This window comes from Cottoperca gobio, chromosome 9, assembly GCF_900634415.1.
Source record: "Cottoperca gobio chromosome 9, fCotGob3.1, whole genome shotgun sequence".
NCBI classification, from domain to species: Eukaryota; Metazoa; Chordata; class Actinopteri; order Perciformes; family Bovichtidae; genus Cottoperca; species Cottoperca gobio.
Genome location: NC_041363.1, coordinates 6,873,254 through 6,897,343, shown reverse-complemented (window position 1 = coordinate 6,897,343; position 24,090 = coordinate 6,873,254). Strand labels below are relative to the sequence as shown.

The 24,090-nt window shown below is 40.6% G+C and overlaps 3 protein-coding genes and 1 pseudogene across 3 annotated transcripts; 1 reads left to right on the top strand and 3 right to left on the bottom strand.

Annotated features, from left to right (window-relative positions):
• Positions 1 to 2,566: 2,566 nt before the first annotated feature.
• On the bottom strand, positions 2,567 to 5,289 carry LOC115013745 (E3 ubiquitin-protein ligase NEURL3-like). The gene is made up of 4 exons (XM_029440223.1): positions 5,202 to 5,289; positions 3,625 to 4,137; positions 3,321 to 3,479; positions 2,567 to 3,205 (listed from the first exon to the last, which is right to left on the bottom strand). The coding sequence occupies exons 1-4, from the start codon at positions 5,230 to 5,232 to the stop codon at positions 3,021 to 3,023; spliced, it is 888 nt and encodes a 295-aa protein (XP_029296083.1). The 5' UTR covers positions 5,233 to 5,289; the 3' UTR covers positions 2,567 to 3,020.
• A 3,010-nt stretch (positions 5,290 to 8,299) lies between these two features.
• Positions 8,300 to 10,762, bottom strand: LOC115013626 (E3 ubiquitin-protein ligase NEURL3-like). The gene is made up of 4 exons (XM_029440064.1): positions 10,654 to 10,762; positions 9,342 to 9,854; positions 9,073 to 9,231; positions 8,300 to 8,957 (listed from the first exon to the last, which is right to left on the bottom strand). Exons 1-4 carry the CDS (start codon positions 10,760 to 10,762, stop codon positions 8,773 to 8,775), a joined length of 966 nt encoding a protein of 321 aa, XP_029295924.1. The 3' UTR covers positions 8,300 to 8,772.
• A 2,972-nt stretch (positions 10,763 to 13,734) lies between these two features.
• LOC115013740 (E3 ubiquitin-protein ligase NEURL3-like) lies at positions 13,735 to 17,961 on the bottom strand (annotated as a pseudogene).
• Positions 17,962 to 20,758: 2,797 nt separating this feature from the next.
• On the top strand, positions 20,759 to 22,948 carry nkx6.3 (NK6 homeobox 3). Its single transcript, XM_029440370.1, has 3 exons — positions 20,759 to 21,208; positions 21,994 to 22,159; positions 22,718 to 22,948. Exons 1-3 carry the CDS (start codon positions 20,790 to 20,792, stop codon positions 22,946 to 22,948), a joined length of 816 nt encoding a protein of 271 aa, XP_029296230.1. The 5' UTR covers positions 20,759 to 20,789.
• The last annotated feature ends 1,142 nt before the right edge of the window (positions 22,949 to 24,090 follow it).

Sequence of the window (24,090 nt, the reverse complement as noted above, 5' to 3'; positions counted from 1 at the left end):
GATGTCTGAAAAGCTCCGCCGGAGGTGTTAGACGTTCCCAGTTCACCCGCACTACCCGTTTGGGTTTACCAGGTCTGTCCAGAGTCTTCCCCCACCCCTTGATCCAACTCACCACCAGATGGTGAGTCGACAGCTCCGCCCCTCTCTTCACCCGAGTGTCCAAAACATGCGGCCTCAGATCAGATGATACGATTACAAAATCGATCATTGACCTTTGATCTAGGGTGCTCTTGTACCACGTGCACTTATGAGCATCCTTATGTTCGAACATGGTGTTTGTTATGGCCATTCCTTGACTAGCACAGAAGTCCAACAACAAACGACCGTTCGGGTTTAGATCAGGGAGGCCCTTCCTCTCAATCACGCCTCTCCAGGTGTCTCCATCGTTTCCCACGTGTGCGTTGAAGTCTCCCAGCAAGACTACAGAGTCCCCTAATGGAGCCCCCTGCAGGGCTCCATTCAGGGTCTCCAAGAAGGCCGAATACTCCGAACTGCGGTTTGGAGCATAGGCACAAACAACAGTCAGAGTTTTCCCCCCATAACCCGAAGGCGTAGGGAGGCGATCCTCTCATCCACCGGGGTAAACTCCAACGTAGCGGCGCTCAGCCGGGGGCTAGTGAGTATCCCCACCCCGGCCCGACGCCTCACACCTTGGGCAACTCCGGAGAAGAATAGAGTCCAACCCCTATCCAGGAGTACGGTTCCAGAGCCAAGACTGTGCGTAGAGGTAAGCCGCACCAGATCCAACTGGTAGCGATCCACCTCCCGCAATAGTTCTGGCTCCTTCCCCCACAGAGAGGTGACGTTCCACGTCCCCAGAGCCAGCCTCTGCTGCCCGGGTCTGGTCCGTCGAGGTCCCTGACCATCACTGCCACCCGTGTGACAGCGCACCCGACCCCAGCGGTTTTTCCCATGAGTGGTGGGCCCACAGGATGGATGGATGGGAGGCACCACGTAGCGTCTTCGGGCTGTGCCCGACCGGGCTCCGTGGCAAACCCGGCCACCAGGCGCTCGCTGTCGGGCCCTCCCTCTGGGCCTGGCTCCAGACGGGGGCCCCGGGCTTCCTCCGGGCAGGGTCTCTCCTTTCCTTTCCCTTTTTTTCATGAAGTCGTTTTTGAACCATTCTTAGTCTGGCCCCTCGCCTGAAACCAATTTGCCTTGGGAGACCCTACCAGGAGCACTAGGCTCCAGACAACACAGCTCTCAGGTTCATAGGGACACACAAACCTCTCCACCACGATAAGGTGATGGTTCCCAGAAAGCACTTGAGTATATTCAGGAACAAAGTCCAAGACAAATCATTTCGTCATATATCCATATACTACTTATATATTAAGGGGTGAAGAGCAATGGCTGAAGATCAGCCGAGCGAAACTTCTAATAAACTCAAGGTCAAACTGCGAACACCTCGCCTGTATTTAGTTTGAATGTAGCAGCTTTGTTAATCATTTGCTTTGCTGCAATGATAACTTTCATTTTGATTGTACAGCTTTAATTGGAAATAAGTAATAATGAAACTCACCTTCTGAAGTTTCATCTTGTGCTTGTGATTTCTGTCATGTGCTACTTGTGTTTATTTCATCTTATTTTGAGTTCTCCAAGTTCTCCCACATTACACCGCTTCTCCGCTCCCTTCACTGGCTACCATGGCGGCCCGAATCTGCTTCAAGACGTTGGTGCTGGCCTACCATGCTGTGAATGGATCAGCCCCTTCCTACATCCAGGCCACGGTCGAACCATACACCCCAGCGCGTTCACTTCGCTTTGCGTCGACCAATCGGCTCGCCACTCCCTCACTACGAGTGGGACCCAGATTTCCCTCAAACAAAACCCGCCTGTTTGCTATCCTGGCTCCAAAATGGTGGAACGACTTCCCCAGTGATGCCAGGACAGCAGACAGTCTTCACACCTTCCGTCGCAGAATGAACACTCACCTGTTTCGACTGCAACTCGGCGAATGAAGAAAATAACTGTTCTTTGTATGTTGCACTTATATTGGTTTGGCTTATTTATAGCTAATAGTTGAATTTGTATTCTATTGTTTCTGTATGTTGCACTTCAAACTGGCTTATTTAAAGACAGCGTTCACTTATACGATTGTACCTATTTGAAGCTATTGTACTTACAAGATTCTTGCTGTTCGGAGTTGTATCTCCATGATTGTTTGCACTTTTTGTACGTCGCTTTGGACAAAAGCGTCAGCTAAATGAACTGTACTGTAATGTAATGTGGTGCAAATATCACTGCCATGTGCAATATTCACTCTTACAACTTTTTATCAACTACTCTGTACTGCTGTTACTGTACTTTATTCTATTTAATTGTGTACTCGCCACTTTACTTTCTTGTTCTTTTGCTGTAACAAGGTAAATGTCCCCGTCGTGGGACTAAAGGATTTCTGACACTCAAGGTCCACATGTTTAGCCAAATGTTCACTTATAAAATAATTCTCATTGAGTAAGAAATTGTTAAGGAATATATAACTACAAAGAAATGTCAGGAATTTGTATCAGACACACATTTTACAATAAACACGTTCAACTAAAATAAGAATAGAAAAGACAACTTTCTTTTTATATATATATATATTTCTTACAAAAATAACTTTACAAATATAAAAATTGATTTCATATTTACAACATCAACAAAGCAAAATATACAGTGCAGGGAATGTAAATGACATTTCACTTTGGGCTCAGGGTGCAAACAACATTTGGTTTCATGCTTGGCTTTATCCTGATTTAACAATCGAATAAAAGTGCAATTTTCAAGCAGTAAAGTTTCACACAATTATTTACATGATCATTTGATATGATTTTGTCAGATTTTCACTCATTGAATTCTATTTCTGTGATAGATATGATACATTATTGCAGTCATATTAAGCTAACACCAGCCGTATTCACTAGCTTTAGTTCAGATTCCTGCTTCAGCGTTATGTTTCATTGTCTTCAGTGTTTTCATTTGTTAAAGTCTCTCAGTAGCTTCTGTTTGGTGATTCCTGTGTGCTGGCTTAGAGCTCAGAGCAGGACAGAGGCACACCCCCCGTCCACTGATAAAGCTCCGATCGTGTGTCGGCACAGCGGGCAGGTGTCAAACTTCTGGAAGAATTTGGAAGCGCACTGGTTACACAAACACCGATGCCCACACGGCAGCGTGATCCTTGCCTCTTTTTCCATGCAGACCACACATCCACTGCCTTCATCTGTGATCAAAACAGAGGAATCACAATTACAAGACTGTCATCAGAGAAAGCTTCGCTCTGGTTAAAAATGTGCCAAACACGGAAATCAGATTTGATTGAAAGGACTCTTTCTTACCAGCTGGGACTTCTACACCGGAGATGCACTCATCACTGTTTCTATAGCGGCTTGAGACTTCAGTAATCAAAGTGCAGTGGTTGTCAACATCAGGTGAGGGGAGGTGTTCAGGTGCGGGACAGGACCGTCTGGTGTGAAAAAGCTCCTTTTTCGTTGAGCCTTCAGAAAAAGAATAGAGGAAAAAGTCATTTACTGGCATCTTTGACACTTTCTTGGCATCGTCAGTGCATGTGTAAATACACAAGAACAAGAAAAACAGGCTGCGCAGCAAGCAAAACCTCAAGGTTATTTATACTAAACATACCCAGGAGGGAGAGGGAGCACGTCTTTCCGTAGATGTCTATCATGGCCCACAGCGGCTGGCTGAGATCCACTCCTGTCACTAGCTTTTGCTCCTTGACGTTGTTGCTTGAGACGTATATGGTGCCTCCTGAAGAGACCCAGAACTCCATCTCTACACCTGCTTGGCAGTGGGATTCATGCACAGGAGCAGCCCAGTGCCCTTGGGTGTCAGTGAGGTTGGGGATGGCCATGATGGGCAGAGGCAGAGATCTGGCTGAGGGAGGCACGTTAGTGAAGCCCACACGCAGAGCTCCGTGCCAGTTGAACAGATCTTTCTCCACCCTCAGACGAATCCTCTCCTGGATCTTCAGCGGGCGACTGCTGAACACCAGGCCGTTCTTGAACGTGCCCTCCATCCTGTCTGCGCGTCGACATCCCCGGCTCAGGCGGACCATGTCTCCTACAGACTGAGGGTGGAAGGTCAGAGGACCGAGGCAGGGCAGGCAGCACCTGTGTGACGTCTCTGACCCAACATCTGCAAAAGCAACAACAACAACACAGATATTAATCTTGATGCCAGGTTTTCATACAGTGAATTATTTTTCAGTCTAATCATGTAGATTATATCTGTTCAACAATGTGTGGGTGTCACAGACAGTCTCAACAACAAGCTGGGAAGTTTTACATCTGCTACCTGAATGCAGTGTAGTAAACAATAAACTGAACTGCAAAAGTGTGCAGATAAAAAGGAGACTTTTCCTTTTATTATCAAGCTGCTGTGAACAAGTGACAGAATTGAACAGAACAATCTTATTATAAAGAGTCGTATCTTAACACCATAACACCCTATCTTGATCCTGGAAGTGAATATTTGATTTGATTTGATTGTACAACAGGATGCTATTTAATTATTTGCTTTACTACGGCAGCAAAGTTGAATCTAACTGAGAACAAGTCACAGCTGATTACATTGTAAACAACTAATAGTGAAAGTAGCAGATGTGCCAAGTGACAAGTGACAAGCTGAACATTTCCAGTAATTAGTAGAGTTTCTAGTTATCCCCTTTATTACTCTCACGCGAGCTATAAACTCTCTATCATAAATGCCATATCTCTTTCAAGTCTTCTACCGTTTGCTTATTGTCTGTTTTACAGGCCATATCACCGATAAGAAAGTCTCACTTCCGTATTTTATCTCTCCTAATCAGATTTTGTATAATAATAATCACTTTCTGAGTGAACAGAATAGTGGCTTTTAGTAGCTCTTTAACAAAAACATAGAAATAGGTATGTTTTCATGAAGTCTATATACATTGAAAAGCCTGAACTATAAGAACTCATTTCATACTAGAGTCATTTTTGACATACAATAAAATAATGTTTTTTTCCACAAAAATGTGTGTCACTGAAATGTAAAATTGTAAATGAATGACATTAATATTAGTATTAAGTTTTGTTATAACTTAAAATCTGTATACTTATATATTTAATTTACACTACCTACATGTAACACATTGTGATCGGCCTTATTGACATTTAAAGCATTTTAAATTGCATATCAAGATCCCTGTAAAGACTGAAAAAGAATAAATATCTCACCAGAGTTCCCGTTGCCACTGTCTTTCACCATCTTGAAGAGGCAGTAAGTAATGTTCTTCTTGTTTGAGAGAAGATGTGCTCACCTCTGTATCTGGGATCAACTGTCATGTAGTGGGAGTGTTGGCTGCTTTTAAAACATGGTGCACGTGTGCTTTCAAAACACAAACATCCCCTCCTGCATCAAAGTGGAAGGACGAACCTTGAGGGAGGAGCCAAAGTGTGGAAATGTACCTACAGTTGAGAGCAGGGGTATTTCTTTTAAATGAATAGTGCTTTCATAGAAACACAACTTTAGTTCCTGAACTGTCTGATTTATGCTCCCATACAAAATCTTTCATTATTTTTCATTGTCTTGTCATTTATTAGTTTTTTGCTGAAAGACAAAGATCATGCAAACACATGTCTATGTACATTTCCTATATATTAGTGATGTATAGGAAATGCACAGCTTGCAGATCTCTCCCATAACTTTGTCCTTAATGCAATTTTCTTCATGCAATGTCGCCTGTATTTTATTAAACTCACAACAATCCGGTGTTCTATTTGGAAGCCGTACCACTAGACCACCAGCATCACCACCCCACATGTATTCATCAACTGCCAACAAAGAGCTCTTATTTGCCCCTCCAGTCTAAAAATCAGTAAAGTCTAAAATCCCATCGTCGCACCCCAGACGGCACGTGGGTTAGACCAGTGGTTCCTAAACGGTGTGCCGTGCCACCCTGGTGTGCCGTGAGACAAAGCCCGGTGTGCCGTGGGATTTTGAAACAATTAGGCCAATTGCATTTAACTGCACACAAGGTTATGAAGGATTTTTTATTTACTTTATCTGTACTTTGTCCTACAGACTTATTTCACAATATAGAGTCAATAGGCTTCATATGCCTATCACGGAGTGATAACAGTGATGCTATGTGTTATAAAAGGTCTTTTGCCCGGACATGAATACAGGTGTGCCTTGAGAGTTTGACTTGGTCTTTGGTGTGTCATGGCCACAAAAAGTTTAAAAACCACTGAGTTAGACAACCCAGAAACAATAAAAATAAAATATATAAAGTCAAAACAAAAGTAATAAATTAATCATATTATTAATCATATTAATACCAATGAGAAATAAATACGAATATCTTCTAAGTGTTAAAAACTGCCACAGGGAAACAATGTAGACCACATCTTGGTAATTGTATGAACATTTGTTGACAGTCACATATTTCACAGTCTGGGTTACATAACTTCATTTAACTTTCTCTGAGGCCTTGGACGAGGTGTCAGTTATATTTCCCTTCGCACCGTTAGTCTGGCCTGTAGAGTTCCAGAGAGATAATCTAATGCATTGGCTTCCACTTGTTTGTTGAAGTTGATATCATATTTTTTCCTGAGATCTTCGTACGATCTTAGACATTCATTATTGATAATGTGAGAAAAAGTATGAATGCCAAATTTAGACGAGGGGATGCACTCATTGTGGTTTCATAAAGGCTTCACTAACTTGAGTATATTCAGGAACAAAGTGCAAGACAAATCATTTCGTCATATATCCATATACTACTTATATATTAAGGGGTGAAGAGCAATGGCTGAAGATCTGCGGAGCGGAACTTCTGATGAACTCAGAGGAAGGACCAACTGCGAAGAGGTTGGGAAGGAGATCAGAAGTGAATTGGGTGGAGGAGGATCGCATCGGACACTGAAATGACAGCTGACAGCATCAGAGAAAGGAAGCGTGTCCAAGTTTAACAGCAACGAGATGATTGGCTCACAGAGATTTTGGCAAAATCTGATTGGTGTAACTCAAACCGTGAATGTTCTCAGTTAGCTGATTGAGTTGGAAGAGAGAAAATGAATATAGTGGGCATGAAGAGAACCATTTTTGCAAAGTGACAAATGCTTTGTGTGCTGATGGGGCAAGTTTATTGCCCTTCAGCACCGGATCCTCAAGGTCAAACTGCGAACATCTCGCCTGTATTTAGTTTGAATGTAGCAGCTTTGTTAGTCATTTGCTTTGCTGCAATGATAACTTTCATTTTGATTGTACAGCTTTAATTGGAAATAAGTAATAACGAAACTCACCTTCTGAAGTTTCATCTTGTGCTTGTGATTTCTGTCATGTGCTACCTGTGTTTATTTCATCTTATTTTGAGTTCTCCAAGTTCTCCCACATTACACAGCTTCTCCGCTCCCTTCACTGGCTACCATGGCGGCCCGAATCTGCTTCAAGACTCTGCTGCTGGCCTACCGTGCTGTGAATGGATCAGCCCCTTCCTACATCCAGGCCACGGTCGAACCATACACCCCAGTGTGTTCACTTCGCTCTGCGTCGACCAATCGGCTCGCCACTCCCTCACTACGAGTGGGACCCAGATTTCCCTCAAACAAAACCCGCCTGTTTGCTATCCTGGCTCCAAAATGGTGGAACGACTTCCCCATTGATGTCAGGACAGCAGACAGTCTTCACACCTTCCGTCGCAGAATGAACACTCACCTGTTTCGACTGCACCTCGGCCAATGAAGAAAACAACTGTTCTTTGTATGTTGCACTTGTATTGGTTTGGCTTATTTATAGCTAATAGTTGAATTTGTATTCTATTGTTTCTGTATGTTGCACTTCAAACTGGCTTATTTAAAGACAGTGTTCACTTATACGATTGTACCTATTTGAAGCTATTGTACTTACAAGATTCTTGCTGTTCGGAGTTGTATCTCCATGATTGTTTGCACTTTTTGTATGTCGCTTTGGACAAAAGCGTCAGCTAAATGAACTGTACTGTAATGTAATGTGGTGCAAATATCACTGCCATGTGCAATATTCACTCTTACAACTTTTTATCAACGACTCTGTACTGCTGTTACTGTACTTTATTCTATTTAATTGTGTACTCGCCACTTTACTTTCTTGTTCTTTTGCTGTAACAAGGTAAATGTCCCCATCGTGGGACTAATAAAGGATTTCTGATACTCAAGGTCCACATGTTTAGCCAAATGTTCACTTAAAAAATAATTCTCACTGAGTAAGAAATTGTTAAGGAATATATAACTACAAAGAAATGTCAGGAATTTGTATCAGACACACATTTTACAATAAACACGTTCAACTAAAATAAGAATAGAAAAGACAACTTTTTTTTTTATATATATATATTTCTTACAAAAATAACTTTACAAATATAAAAATTGATTTCATATTTACAACATCAACAAAGCAAAATATACAGTGCAGGGAATGTAAATGACATTTCACTTTGGGCTCAGGGTGCAAACAACATTTGGTTTCATGCTTGGCTTTATCCTGATTTAACAATCGAATAAAAGTGCAATTTTCAAGCAGTAAAGTTTCACACAATTATTTACATGATCATTTGATATGATTTTGTCAGATTTTCACTCATTGAATTCTATTTCTGTGATAGATATGATACATTATTCATAGTCATATTAAGCTAACACCAGCCGTATTCACTGGCTTTAGTTCAGATTCCTGCTTCAGCGTTATGTTTCATTGTCTTCAGTGTTTTCATTTGTTAAAGTCTCTCAGTAGCTTCTGTTTGGTGATTCCTGCTTGCTGGCTTAGAGCTCAGAGCAGGACAGAGGCACACCCCCCGTCCACTGATAAAGCTCCGATCGTGTGTCGGCACAGCGGGCAGGTGTCAAACTTCTGGAAGAATTTGGAAGCGCACTGGTTACACAAACACCGATGCCCACACGGTAGCGTGATCCTTGACTCTTTTTCCATGCAGACCACACATCCACTGCCTTCATCTGTGATCAAAACAGAGGAATCACAATTACAAGACTGTCATCAGAGAAAGCTTCGCTCTGGTTAAAAATGTGCCAAACACGGAAATCAGATTTGATTGAAAGGACTCTTTCTTACCAGCTGGGACTTCTACACCGGAGATGCACTCATCACTGTTTCTATAGCGGCTTGAGACTTCAGTAATCAAAGTGCAGTGGTTGTCAACATCAGGTGAGGGGAGGCGTTCAGGTGCGGGACAGGACCGTCTGGTGCGAAAAAGCTCCTTTTTCGTTGAGCCTTCAGAAAAAGATTTATTGGCATCGTCAGTGCATGTGTAAATACACAAGAAGAAGAAAAAACAGGCTGCGCAGCAAGCAAAACCTCAAGGTTATTTATACTAAACATACCCAGGAGGGAGAGGGAGCACGTCTTTCCGTAGATGTCTATCATGGCCCACAGCGGCTGGCTGAGATCCACTCCTGTCACTAGCTTTTGCTCCTTGACGTTGTTGCTTGAGACGTATATGGTGCCTCCTGAAGAGACCCAGAACTCCATCTCTACACCTGCTTGGCAGTGGGATTCATGCACAGGAGCAGCCCAGTGCCCTTGGGTGTCAGTGAGGTTGGGGATGGCCATGATGGGCAGAGGCAGAGATCTGGCTGAGGGAGGCACGTTAGTGAAGCCCACACGCAGAGCTCCGTGCCAGTTGAACAGATCTTTCTCCACCCTCAGACGAATCCTCTCCTGGATCTTCAGCGGGCGGCTGCTGAACACCAGGCCGTTCTTGAACGTGTCCTCCTTCCTGTCTGCGCGTCGACACCCCCGGCTCAGGCGGACCATGTCTCCCACAGCCTGAGGGTGGAAGGTCAGAGGACCGAGGCAGGACAGGCGGCACCTTTGTGACGTCTCTGACCCAACATCTGCAAAAGCAACAACAACAACAACAACACAGATATTAATCTTGATGCCAGGTTTTCATACAGTGAATTATTTTTCAGTCTAATCATGTAGATTATATCTGTTCAACAATGTTTGCTTTACTACGGCAGCAAAGTTGAATCTAACTGAGAACAAGTCACAGCTGATTACATTGTAAACAACTAATAGTGAAAGTAGCAGATGTGCCAAGTGACAAGTGACAAGCTGAACATTTCCAGTAATTAGTAGAGTTTCTAGTTATCCCCTTTATTACTCTCACGCGAGCTATAAACTCTCTATCATAAATGCCATATCTCTTTCAAGTCTTCTACCGTTTGCTTATTGTCTGTTTTACAGGCCATATCACCGATAAGAAAGTCTCACTTCCGTATTTTATCTCTCCTAATCAGATTTTGTATAATAATAATCACTTTCTGCGTGAACAGAATAGTGGCTTTTAGTAGCTCTTTAACAAAAACATAGAAATAGGTATGTTTTCATGAAGTCTATATACATTGAAAAGCCTGAACTATAAGAACTCATTTCATACTAGAGTCATTTTTGACATACAATAAAATAATGTTTTTTTCCACAAAAATGTGTGTCACTGAAATGTAAAATTGTAAATGAATGACATTAATATTAGTATTAAGTTTTGTTATAACTTAAAATCTGTATACTTATATATTTAATTTACACTACCTACATGTAACACATTGTGATCGGCCTTATTGACATTTAAAGCATTTTAAATTGCATATCAAGATCCCTGTAAAGACTGAAAAAGAATAAATATCTCACCAGAGTTCCCGTTGCCACTGTCTTTCACCATCTTGAAGAGGCAGTAAGTAATGTTCTTCTTGTCTTGAGAGAAGATGTGCTCACCTCTGTATCTGGGATCAACTGTCATGTAGTGGGAGTGTTGGCTGCTTTTAAAACATGGTGCACGTGTGCTTTCAAAACACAAACATCCCCTCCTGCATCAAAGTGGAAGGACGAACCTTGAGGGAGGAGCCAAAGTGTGGAAATGTACCTACAGTTGAGAGCAGGGGTATTTCTTTTAAATGAATAGTGCTTTCATAGAAACACAACTTTAGTTCCTGAACTGTCTGATTTATGCTCCCATACAAAATCTTTCATTATTTTTCATTGTCTTGTCATTTATTAGTTTTTTGCTGAAAGACAAAGATCATGCAAACACATGTCTATGTACATTTCCTATATATTAGTGATGTATAGGAAATGCACAGCTTGCAGATCTCTCCCATAACTTTGTCCTTAATGCAATTTTCTTCATGCAATGTCGCCTGTATTTTATTAAACTCACAACAATCCGGTGTTCTATTTGGAAGCCGTACCACTAGACCACCAGCATCACCACCCCACATGTATTCATCAACTGCCAACAAAGAGCTCTTATTTGCCCCTCCAGTCTAAAAATCAGTAAAGTCTAAAATCCCATCGTCGCACCCCAGACGGCACGTGGGTTAGACCAGTGGTTCCTAAACGGTGTGCCGTGCCACCCTGGTGTGCCGTGAGACAAAGCCCGGTGTGCCGTGGGATTTTGAAACAATTAGGCCAATTGCATTTAACTGCACACAAGGTTATGAAGGATTTTTTATTTACTTTATCTGTACTTTGTCCTACAGACTTATTTCACAATATAGAGTCAATAGGCTTCATATGCCTATCACGGAGTGATAACAGTGATGCTATGTGTTATAAAAGGTCTTTTGCCCGGACATGAATACAGGTGTGCCTTGAGAGTTTGACTTGGTCTTTGGTGTGTCATGGCCACAAAAAGTTTAAAAACCACTGAGTTAGACAACCCAGAAACAATAAAAATAAAATATATAAAGTCAAAACAAAAGTAATAAATTAATCATATTATTAATCATATTAATACCAATGAGAAATAAATACGAATATCTTCTAAGTGTTAAAAACTGCCACAGGGAAACAATGTAGACCACATCTTGGTAATTGTATGAACATTTGTTGACAGTCACATATTTCACAGTCTGGGTTACATAACTTCATTTAACTTTCTCTGAGGCCTTGGACGAGGTGTCAGTTATATTTCCCTTCGCACCGTTAGTCTGGCCTGTAGAGTTCCAGAGAGATAATCTAATGCATTGGCTTCCACTTGTTTGTTGAAGTTGATATCATATTTTTTCCTGAGATCTTCGTACGATCTTAGACATTCATTATTGATAATGTGAGAAAAAGTATGAATGCCAAATTTAGACGAGGGGATGCACTCATTGTGGTTTCATAAAGGCTTCACTAACTTGAGTATATTCAGGAACAAAGTGCAAGACAAATCATTTCGTCATATATCCATATACTACTTATATATTAAGGGGTGAAGAGCAATGGCTGAAGATCTGCGGAGCGAAACTTCTGATGAACTCAGAGGAAGGACCAACTGCGAAGAGGTTGGGAAGGAGATCAGAAGTGAATTGGGTGGAGGAGGATCGCATCGGACACTGAAATGACAGCTGACAGCATCAGAGAAAGGAAGCGTGTCCAAGTTTAACAGCAACGAGATGATTGGCTCACAGAGATTTTGGCAAAATCTGATTGGTGTAACTCAAACCGTGAATGTTCTCAGTTAGCTGATTGAGTTGGAAGAGAGAAAATGAATGTAGTGGGCATGAAGATAACCATTTTTGCAAAGTGACAAATGCTTTGTGTGCTGATGGGGCAAGTTTATTGCCCTTCAGCACCGGATCCTCAAGGTCAAACTGCGAACATCTCGCCTGTATTTAGTTTGAATGTAGCAGCTTTGTTAGTCATTTGCTTTGCTGCAATGATAACTTTCATTTTGATTGAACAGCTTTAATTGGAAATAAGTAATAATGAAACTCACCTTCTGAAGTTTCATCTTGTGCTTGTGATTTCTGTCATGTGCTACCTGTGTTTATTTCATCTTATTTTGAGTTCTCCAAGTTCTCCCACATTACACAGCTTCTCCGCTCCCTTCACTGGCTACCATGGCGGCCCGAATCTGCTTCAAGACTCTGCTGCTGTCCTACCGTGCTGTGAATGGATCAGCCCCTTCCTACATCCAGACCACGGTCGAACCATACACCCCAGTGCGTTCACTTCGCTTTGCGTCGACCAATCGGCTCGCCACTCCTTCACTACGAGTGGGACCCAGATTTCCCTCAAACAAAACCCGCCTGTTTGCTATCCTGGCTCCAAAATGATGGAACGACCTCCCCATTGATGTCAGAACAGCAGACAGTCTTCACACCTTCCATCGCAGAATGAACACTCACCTGTTTCGACTCAACTGTTTCGTTCACTTATACGATTGTACCTATTTGAAGCTATTGTACTTACAAGATTCTTGCTGTTCGGAGTTGTATCTCCATGATTGTTTGCACTTTTTGTACGTCGCTTTGGACAAAAGCGTCAGCTAAATGAACTGTACTGTAATGTAATGTGGTGCACATATCACTGCCATGTGCAATATTCACTCTTACAACTTTTTATCAACGACTCTGTACTGCTGTTACTGTACTTTATTCTATTTAATTGTGTATTCGCCACTTTACTTTCTTGTTCTTTTGCTGTAACAAGGTAAATGTCCCCGTCGTGGGACTAAAGGATTTCTGACACTCAAGGTCCACATGTTTAGCCAAATGTTCACTTATAAAATAATTCTCATTGAGTAAGAAATTGTTAAGGAATATATAACTACAAAGAAATGTCAGGAATTTGTATCAGACACACATTTTACAATAAAGACGTTCAACTAAAATAAGAATAGAAAAGACAACTTTTTTTTTTATATATATATATTTCTTACAAAAATAACTTTACAAATATAAAAATTGATTTCATATTTACAACATCAACAAAGCAAATTATACAGTGCAGGGAATGTAAATGACATTTCACTTTGGGCTCAGGGTGCAAACAACATTTGGTTTCATGCTTGGCTTTATCCTGATTTAACAATCGAATAAAAGTGCAATTTTCAAGCAGTAAAGTTTCACACAATTATTTACATGATCATTTGATATGATTTTGTCAGATTTTCACTCATTGAATTCTATTTCTGTGATAGATATGATACATTATTCATAGTCATATTAAGCTAACACCAGCCGTATTCACTGGCTTTAGTTCAGATTCCTGCTTCAGCGTTATGTTTCATTGTCTTCAGTGTTTTCATTTGTTAAAGTCTCTCAGTAGCTTCTGTTTGGTGATTCCTGTGTGCTGGCTTAGAGCTCAGAGCAGGACAGAGGCACACCCCCCGTCCACTGATAAAGCTCCGATCGTGTGTCGGCACAGCGGGCAGGTGTCAAACTTCTGGAAGAATTTGGAAGCGCACTGGTTACACAAACACCGATGCCCACACGGTAGCGTGATCCTTGACTCTTTTTCCATGCAGACCACACATCCACTGCCTTCATCTGTGATCAAAACAGAGGAATCACAATTACAAGACTGTCATCAGAGAAAGCTTCGCTCTGGTTAAAAATGTGCCAAACACGGAAATCAGATTTGATTGAAAGGACTCTTTCTTACCAGCTGGGACTTCTACACCGGAGATGCACTCATCACTGTTTCTATAGCGGCTTGAGACTTCAGTAATCAAAGTGCAGTGGTTGTCAACATCAGGTGAGGGGAGGTGTTCAGGTGCGGGACAGGACCGTCTGGTGCGAAAAAGCTCCTTTTTCGTTGAGCCTTCAGAAAAAGATTTATTGGCATCGTCAGTGCATGTGTAAATACACAAGAAGAAGAAAAAACAGGCTGCGCAGCAAGCAAAACCTCAAGGTTATTTATACTAAACATACCCAGGAGGGAGAGGGAGCACGTCTTTCCGTAGATGTCTATCATGGCCCACAGCGGCTGGGTGAGATCCACTCCTGTCACTAGCTTTTGCTTCTTGACGTTGTTGCTTGAGACGTATATGGTGCCTCCTGAAGAGACCCAGAACTCCATCTCTACACCTGCTTGGCAGTGGGATTCATGCACAGGAGCAGCCCAGTGCCCTTGGGTGTCAGTGAGGTTGGGGATGGCCATGATGGGCAGAGGCAGAGATCTGGCTGAGGGAGGCACGTTAGTGAAGCCCACACGCAGAGCTCCGTGCCAGTTGAACAGATCTTTCTCCACCCTCAGACGAATCCTCTCCTGGATCTTCAGTGGGCGGACTGCTGAACACCAGGCCGTTCTTGAACGTGTCCTCCTTCCTGTCTGCATGTCGACACCCCCGGCTCAGGCGGACCATGTCTCCTACAGACTGAGGGTGGAAGGTCAGAGGACCGAGGCAGGGCCGGCGGCACCTGTGTGACGTCTCTGACCCAACATCTGCAAAAGCAACAACAACAACACAGATATTAATCTTGATGCCAGGTTTTCATACAGTGAATTATTTTTCAGTCTAATCATGTAGATTATATCTGTTCAACAATGTGTGGGTGTCACAGACAATCTCAACAACAAGCTGGGAAGTTTTACATCTGCTACCTGAATGCAGTGTAGTAAACAATAAACTGAACTGCAAAAGTGTGCAGATAAAAAGGAGACTTTTCCTCTTATTATCAAGCTGCTGTGAACAAGTGACAGAATTGAACAGAACAATCTTATTATAAAGAGTCGTATCTTAACACCATAACACCCTATCTTGATCCAGGAAGTGACTATTTGATTTGATTTGATTGTACAACAGGATGCTATTTAATTATTTGCTTTACTACAGCAGCAAAGTTGAATCTAACTGAGAACAAAGTTACAGCTGATTACATTGTAAACAACTAATAGTGAAAGTAGCAGATGTGCTTTCACTTTAACGGAACAGAGGACGATGTGCTTTTCCTGCAAAAATGAAAAACTAAAGTATTGTATGGAGTAAGTAAGTATATGATAAGACACAAGCCGGGCCGGTGTGGACACAAAGATGTGCAGGAGTGACTTACACATACTGTATGTAGCATTAAGTAACTACATACTGTATGTAGCATTAAGTAACTACATACTGCATGTAGCATTAAGTAACTACATACTGCATGTAGCATTAAGTAACTACATACTGCATGTAGCATTAAGTAACTACATACTGCATGTAGCATTAAGTAACTACATACTGCATGTAGCATTAAGTAACTACATAATGTATGTAGCATTAAGTAACTACATACTGCATGTAGCATTAAGTAACTACATACTGCATGTAGCATTAAGTAACTACATACTGCATGTAGCATTAAGTAACTACATACTACATGTAGCATTAAGTAACTACATACTGCATGTAGCATTAAGTAACTACATACTGCATGTAGCATTAAGTAACTACATACTGCATGTAGCATTAAGTAACTACATACTGCATGTAGCATTAAGTAACTACATACTGTATGTAGCATTAAGTAACTACATACTGCATGTAGCATTAAGTAACTACATACTACATGTAGCATTAAGTAACTACATACTGCATGTAGCATTAAGTAACTACATACTGCATGTAGCATTAAGTAACTACATACTGCATGTAGCATTAAGTAACTACATACTGCATGTAGCATTAAGTAACTACATACTGCATGTAGCATTAAGTAACTACATACTGCATGTAGCATTAAGTAACTACATACTGCATGTAGCATTAAGTAACTACATACTGCAGTACATTAGGACATCTGCAGTATGATATACTACATACTGCATGTAGCATTAAGTAAACTACATACTGCATGTAGCATTAAGTAACTACATACTGCATGTAGCATTAAGTAACTACATACTGCATGTAGCATTAAGTAACTACATACTGCATGTAGCATTAAGTAACTACATACTGCATGTAGCATTAAGTAACTACATACTGCATGTAGCATTAAGTAACTACATACTGCATGTAGCATTAAGTAACTACATACTGCATGTAGCATTAAGTAACTACATACTGCATGTAGCATTAAGTAACTACATACTGCATGTAGCATTAAGTAACTACATACTGCATGTAGCATTAAGTAACTACATACTGCATGTAGCATTAAGTAACTACATACTGCATGTAGCATTAAGTAACTACATACTACATGTAGCATTAAGTAACTACATACTGTATGTAGCATTAAGTAACTACATACTACATGTAGCATTAAGTAACTACATACTGCATGTAGCATTAAGTAACTACATACTGCTATGTAGCATTAAGTAACTTCATACTGTATGTAGCATTACGTAACTACATACTGCATGTAGCATTAAGTAACTTCATACTGTATGTAGCATTAAGTAACTACATACTGCATGTAGCATTAAGTAACTTCATACTGTATGTAGCATTACGTAACTACATACTGCATGTAGCATTAAGTAACTACATACTACATGTAGCATTAAGTAACTACATACTACATGTAGCATTAAGTAACTACATACTGCATGTAGCATTAAGTAACTTCATACTGTATGTAGCATTAAGTAACTACATACTGTATGTAAAACCTTTCAGTGACAAGCTGAATATTTCCAGTAATTAGTAGAGTTTCTAGTTATCCCCTTTATTACTCTCACGCGAGCTATAAACTCTCTATCATAAATGCCATATCTCTTTCAAGTCTTCTACCGTTTGCTTATTGTCTGTTTTACAGGCCATATCACCGATAAGAAAGTCTCACTTCCGTATTTTATCTCTCCTAATCAGATTTTGTATAATAATAATCACTTTCTGAGTGAACAGAATAGTGGCTTTTAGTAGCTCTTTAACAAAAACATAGAAATAGGTATGTTTTCATGAAGTCTATATACATTGAAAAGCCTGAACTATAAGAACTCATTTCATACTAGAGTCATTTTTGACATACAATAAAATAATGTTTTTTTTCCACAACTTACCACTACCTAAATGTAACACATTGTGATCGGCCTTATTGATATTTAAAGCATTTTAAATTGCATATCAAGATCCCTGTAAAGACTGAAAAAGAATAAATATCTCACCAGAGTTCCCGTTGCCACTGTCTTTCACCATCTTGAAGAGGCAGTAAGTAATGTTCTTCTTGTTTTGAGAGAAGATGTGCTCACCTCTGTATCTGGGATCAACTGTCATGTAGTGGGAGTGTTGGCTGCTTTTAAAACATGGTGCACGTGTGCTTTCAAAACACAAACATCCCCTCCTGCATCAAAGTGGAAGGACGAACCTTGAGGGAGGAGCCAAAGTGTGGAAATGTACCTACAGTTGATAGCAGGGGGGTTTCTGTAAATGAATAGTGCTTTCATAGAAACACAACTTTAGTTCCTGAACTGTCTGATTTATGCTCCCATACAAAATCTTTCATTATTTTTCATTGTCTTGTCATTTATTAGTTTTTTGCTGAAAGACAAAGATCATGCAAACACATGTCTATGTACATTTCCTATATATTAGTGATGTATAGGAAATGCACAGCTTGCAGATCTCTCCCATAACTTTGTCCTTAATGCAATTTTCTTCATGCAATGTCGCCTGTATTTTATGTTGCAGATTATTCATTTTTATAAATGATAAGTTCTTGTTTCTGCCTGTATGTACTCCCATGTATCACTTCCCGGGACTGTCTTATGCTTACTGTAAAATGGGATGCTGAAAAAGGTTTTTTTTATTATATCATGTAAAATTCCACCAACATTTTGGATATGACTTCCCAGAGTGGCTCAGTGGATTTGAGGGAAATTCATAAATGGTTAAGTGATGAGAGCATGCATAATTTCTGCAGTTGTTGCATTAGCATGTTGAGAGCTCTGTCGCCCTCTACAGGACAACACACGCTGTAATGTCTTTACACATTGGTTGGCGGTCCGACCATGTGACAGGATGAAGCCAGAGAATCGAAAATGACATCACCACTCTTGGAAAGTTTCTAACTCTTTTCATACTGTGACTAACAATCACAAGACTTCTCCCAATACATTTCCACTATCCTGTGACCTGACAGACATACCTAAACTGTATTCTCTCATGAGTTAGAAATATAGAAATATGTGGAACATGTTTGTATATGCATGTAATGGGTCCTGTAGAACAAGCGTTTGATTCTAGGCATGCATTTATACTGTATAATACTATAGCATGTGTTTGTGAGTCCAGCTATGTCAAAGTAACATTCTATTAAAAACCTATATAAACCCATTAAAATTATAAAATACAATTATGAATGGAAATAAATTAAAATGACAGTTTATTAAAAGAAATCTCTCTTTTCTTTTGTTGCTTAGAAGATGAGACTGTCCGACAACCCCCATTACATCATCTGGCCCACCTTCCACTCCTCTGTTTTTACTGTTATTATGTAAATAGTTTACAATGTGTGTGTGTGTGTGTGTGTGTGTGTGTGTGTGTGTGTGTGTGTGTGTGTGTGTGTGTGTGTGTGTGTGTGTGTGTGTGTGTGTAGTGTTTGCAGTGTGTAATAAATATTGTAATCCTTCTTCGACAGATTAGGTTGTTTATTTTCCAACGATGTATAACACTTTGAAATGTACTCTCAGAGTTGATATGGACAACGTTTTAAAGACAGCACCAACATGTATTATTGTCACATTGTCTAAAAAGAAACTTTGCAGGACAATATTTAATAATGGCTGTATTTGCACCAAACTTCGCATTGGAACGACAAAACACCCAAATACAACTTTTCACATAAACTTCCCCGGGTGCCTCTGGAGGTGTTCAACAATGTTTAATATGCTCACACAAAGGTAATGCATGGTGGTGAATTTACACTGCACCAGAAAGAAAGAGTAGGATTCCCTGAATCATGATGCATAAAAAAAAGAACATTATATTTTCATAGGATACATTATTACCACTCATATTTCATATTCATACACAGGATAAGACGTGGTATATTGCCACTGCATATTGAAACTAGAAGATGAAGAAGAGAGAGTCTGTGCATATAATGAACTGAATAAGGTATTATTATTATTATTATTATTATTATTATTATTATTATTATTATATGAGGTTCCACAATTAGATTTAATATGATTTATATCTCTTTGACGATATATAGGAGGAAGAAAACTCATGATATATATATATATATATATATATATATATATATATATATATATATATATATATATATATATATATATATATATATATATATATATATATATATATAAATAGATAGATATATATACTTTATACTGTAATATGAACTGGTGCATGAATGTAGATGTTGCTTCATTAGAGTTATGGTTATGTTATGTACAATACAACATGTATTTTGTTTGAAAACTACATTTGTCCAGTAATAAACCAGGAAACAGAGCAGCCCTGCTTCTTCTCCTCCTCCTCTGTGCACTCCAGGCTCAGCTGCCTCTGCTCCACCACACTTGGTCAGACATGGCAGGCCATCAAAAAATCAACTTGCTCCCACTCCACCTGTTCAAAACACTATTAATCTGCTGCCTTCCAATAAAAGGCTTGGCTCTCAGCGAGGAGCCAATAGAGAAGCATTAAAGCTGTGAGACTCAGTCCAATCCCGGGCTGCATTCAAATATGGCCTATCTTTATCAAGGTGCCACTCCATTTCCAGATACTGCTTATTTATGACTTCTGGGCAGAGAGCCGGGAGGAGGCATGTGTCTTTAGGAGAACACTAGAAGCTGTGTCCGGAGGGCTCGCCTGAGGCGTCAGATATGGAATTATCACAGAACACCCTGTGGCTGAGAAGAGGTGAGGGGCGAGAGTGAAGAGTTCATCTGCTTTTTCTGATGTGGTAGCAACTTTGGCACACACCAGGGACTTTGTTAAAATCGCTATAAGTGCTCTTTATTATTTGAATATCTGGTGACGGTGGATCCAAGACATCGCCTGTGGGTGAGAGAACTCCTTGCGGGCCCATCAAAGGTCTCCTCCTGCCTGGATCTTATTGGATGTGTTGCTGAGACCTGGAGGCAGAGTTACACAACTTCCCATGGATCCAAACATCCAGGGGTCTTTCCTGTTCAACAACAGCCTGAACCAATTCTCCTCTGACCTCAAGGCACCAGTGTGCCAGTACTCAGTACCCAACTCTTTCTACAAGCTCAACCCGGGCCTGAACAGCCAGCTGCAGGCAGGGACGCCTCACGGCATCAGCGACATCCTGAGAAGCTCCATGATGGGGATGGGCTCCACGGGCACCACCACCCTGCTGTCCGGATACTCCACCATGGGGGGGTTCAGCCCCTCCGTCACCAGCACGTCCATGTACTATAACCGAGACTACAACTCGTCCCTGGGCGGCTTCTCCAAGCCCGGCGCCGAGTGCCTCATGAAGGGTCGCAGTGTGAGCTGCTGGGCGGAGAGCGGCTGTGACTGGAGAGGAGGGAGGCAGCAGTGCACCAACAGTGAGTCTCAATACTGCAGCAGGGACTCAACATCCAGCTCATCAGCACATTGCAACCCTCCGCCGTCTGTCTCTGGGGACACACCATGATGCGTTACCTTTAGTGAGGCCAGCGTGTCCTTTGTCTTTACTTAGGAAGACAAATTACATCAGAAAAGATACATTTTACACACTAACTTCAAAAACTCTGACACTTCAGGTAGTTTGTATACTGTAGGAGGTGATTTGACCAAAAACCTTTAGTTTGAATTGTTCTTAAAAACGGACGCTAAGATTATATAAGATGTTATTCATTATGTTATTAATATTGTTATGTTCAAGTGTACATTGTAAGAGTCATTTCTAAGGGCTATAAATGGAAATAGAGGGTTTTGAAACTCTTATTATCGTCACACATTTACACAGCACACAGTGACATTTAGATTCTGCATTTAACCCATCCTCGTATTAGGGACAGTGGGCAGCTATTAAACTTTTGACTGGTACTGTATGTACAGCGCTGGGGAGCAGAGTGGGGGTCCGGTGCCTTGCTCAAGGACACCTCGGCAGTGAATGAATGTATGTGGCATTTCAAACGTCCAATTAAATATTTTTTTTCAATGTGACTTTTATATAATATGTGGACGATCTGATGAATATGATTCAGAAGCAGTAATTATGAAGGACTCTCATCTTGTTTTGTGGCTATGCAGAGAAAAAGAAATTGTCCCATCAAAAGTATTTCAGTGCTTAAAGTAAAAATCAAAGAACAATCTAGTATTTTTTTTTCTCCTTTGATATTTCCAGATAGTGGTCCTCTGGGGGAGATGTCAGGCAGGAAGAAACACACCAGACCAACCTTTAGTGGACATCAGATATTTGCTCTGGAGAAAACATTCGAGCAGACCAAGTACCTGGCCGGGCCCGAGCGAGCGAGACTGGCTTATTCTCTGGGCATGACTGAATCACAAGTCAAGGTAAAGATAACAGCACATATACACTAGCTAAATTGAATTTGTTTGACCTTTCCTAGGATTATTTTTGTGGAATTATTTTATGTTTTAAAAGTTGCAATATAAATGAAGTTGACCTGCTTAATAAGATAAAGCTTTTGAAATTATTCTTTTATGAAAGGTGGCTTAAAATGTGTAAATTGAAAACATATTACTCCAATTATTTTATGATTTTCTTTTTATATTTGCTTCTGTTTGACCTTTCCCATGTTTTGTGAAGTAGCTCTTGTTTTGAAAGGTTCAATGGAAACAAAATTGACCTACTAACTTACCTAAACATATTTCCGTGTTTTCTTTGTTAAATAACTTGTTATGAAGGCTGCGATACAAACCTGACCTACTTAATAGTGTGCAGGTCGACAACACTGTTGAAACTAATCGGTGCATCACATCAGGTTACATCAGCCACATATTATGTATTTATCATCAAGCCTACTTATCAACGCGGTCATGGATGATGACTATGATACCTTTCCATGTAATGCTTTGTAAATAAGGTTTTGTAACAACTTTCCTGTTTAGGTGTGGTTTCAGAACCGACGCACCAAGTGGAGGAAGAAGAGCGCGTCAGAGCCGAGCTCCACGCAGGCCAGCCTCCCGGGACAGGGCGGCGAGGCCTCGGAGAACGAGGTGGAGGACGAGGAGTACAACAAGCCTCTGGACCCGGACTCTGACGACGATAAGATCCGAATGCTGCTGCGCAAACACCACAGGGCTTTCTCCGTACTGCGCCTCGGGCCACACCACGTCTGACAAACTTCCTGCAAATCTCACAAACACACGCGCGCGTGCTTCTCAGCATACCTGCATGCTGTAATGAAAGTTATTAGTTTTGAATACAAAGTTGAAGCATTTTAAGCATGTTCAGAAGAGGTCATTTGTGGTAAACCAACAAAGGAGTATCGCTGGGTTCAATAGACAAACAGGCTGTAAAGATGAAGCTAAAAAGACGTTTACTTTTATAAGTTACTGTGTCTCTGGCCTGTTTAATGTTACACTGGTATGTGGGGAGAATTATGTAATACACAGCATTTTTGTACAAATATGAGAAAATGACATTATAAAAACTGCATGATGCTATTGGTAATAGGCTACTAATAAAAAAATAAAATTAAAATAAGAGAGTGACCTGAAGTTATTCATGTGTTCTCTTTTTGAATAGTTGAAACTGTTTGTGATTATTGGTTGGTGCTTATTTGAAAAGGAAACCGCAAACACTAAAAGTAAAAGCAAATGTTTTACAGTCCCACTGTAGAAGAAAAAAAACACTCAATAAATACCTTCACAAAAATACATTTGCAGGTAAAGTAATTTCGAGCAATTGTTTTAATATGGGCACTAAATGTAATTTTATTTAAAATGCACAACATGAGACATTCTGTGATAATGTGCTGATGAACCACATGCACTACAGGGCTCTGCTCACATGTTATTATCTCTTATAATATTCCCATGTATGATATTTAATTCTGCTAAATGCCTAAATTGAATGCTATTTTAAAATACATTGTAAAAATATTAACTACGACGCACAATAAAGCATTGTGAATCATTTATAAGGCTTATCGTGGCTCAAGCTCCGCCATTGTTTCATTCCTACTGACAGTTAGAATGAAACTGCAAGCAAACATCGCACCAACGCTGAAAAGAAGGTCAAAGGTCAAATCTTGTGTGATTTACCCTTGGTACGGCTTAATTGAAGACAATGACCCCCCGCAACCCACGTCAACATAAAATCAATTCCAACAGACAAGCTCGTTCACCATTAGGCTCAGTGCGTTTAGCCTCCGCGTGGTGCAGACGTCAGGCCAGATGATTCTGTCGAGACAATTCTGCACCAAAGATAATAAAGACTGCCGACAATAGTTATGCTAATGTTAGTATCATCCATCACA

Excerpts from the sequence above, each read along its gene's own strand:
- nkx6.3 (XM_029440370.1), top strand. The coding sequence starts at position 20,790 with ATGGATCCAAACATCCAGGGGTCTTTCCTGTTCAACAACAGCCTGAAC. Across the intron at positions 21,209-21,993 it reads CAGCAGTGCACCAACAGTGA|TGGTCCTCTGGGGGAGATGT; the intron begins GTCTCAATACTG and ends ATTTCCAGATAG. Across the intron at positions 22,160-22,717 it reads TGACTGAATCACAAGTCAAG|GTGTGGTTTCAGAACCGACG; the intron begins GTAAAGATAACA and ends TTTCCTGTTTAG.
- LOC115013745 (XM_029440223.1), bottom strand. The coding sequence starts at position 5,232 with ATGGTGAAAGACAGTGGCAACGGGAACTCTG. Across the intron at positions 4,138-5,201 it reads CAGTGGCAACGGGAACTCTG|ATGTTGGGTCAGAGACGTCA; the intron begins GTGAGATATTTA and ends TTGCTTTTGCAG. Across the intron at positions 3,206-3,320 it reads CGGTGTAGAAGTCCCAGCTG|ATGAAGGCAGTGGATGTGTG; the intron begins GTAAGAAAGAGT and ends TTTTGATCACAG.
- LOC115013626 (XM_029440064.1), bottom strand. The coding sequence starts at position 10,762 with ATGACAGTTGATCCCAGATACAGAGGTGAGCACATCTTCTCTCAAGAC. Across the intron at positions 9,855-10,653 it reads CAGTGGCAACGGGAACTCTG|ATGTTGGGTCAGAGACGTCA; the intron begins GTGAGATATTTA and ends TTGCTTTTGCAG. Across the intron at positions 9,232-9,341 it reads GTGCTCCCTCTCCCTCCTGG|GCTCAACGAAAAAGGAGCTT; the intron begins GTATGTTTAGTA and ends CTTTTTCTGAAG.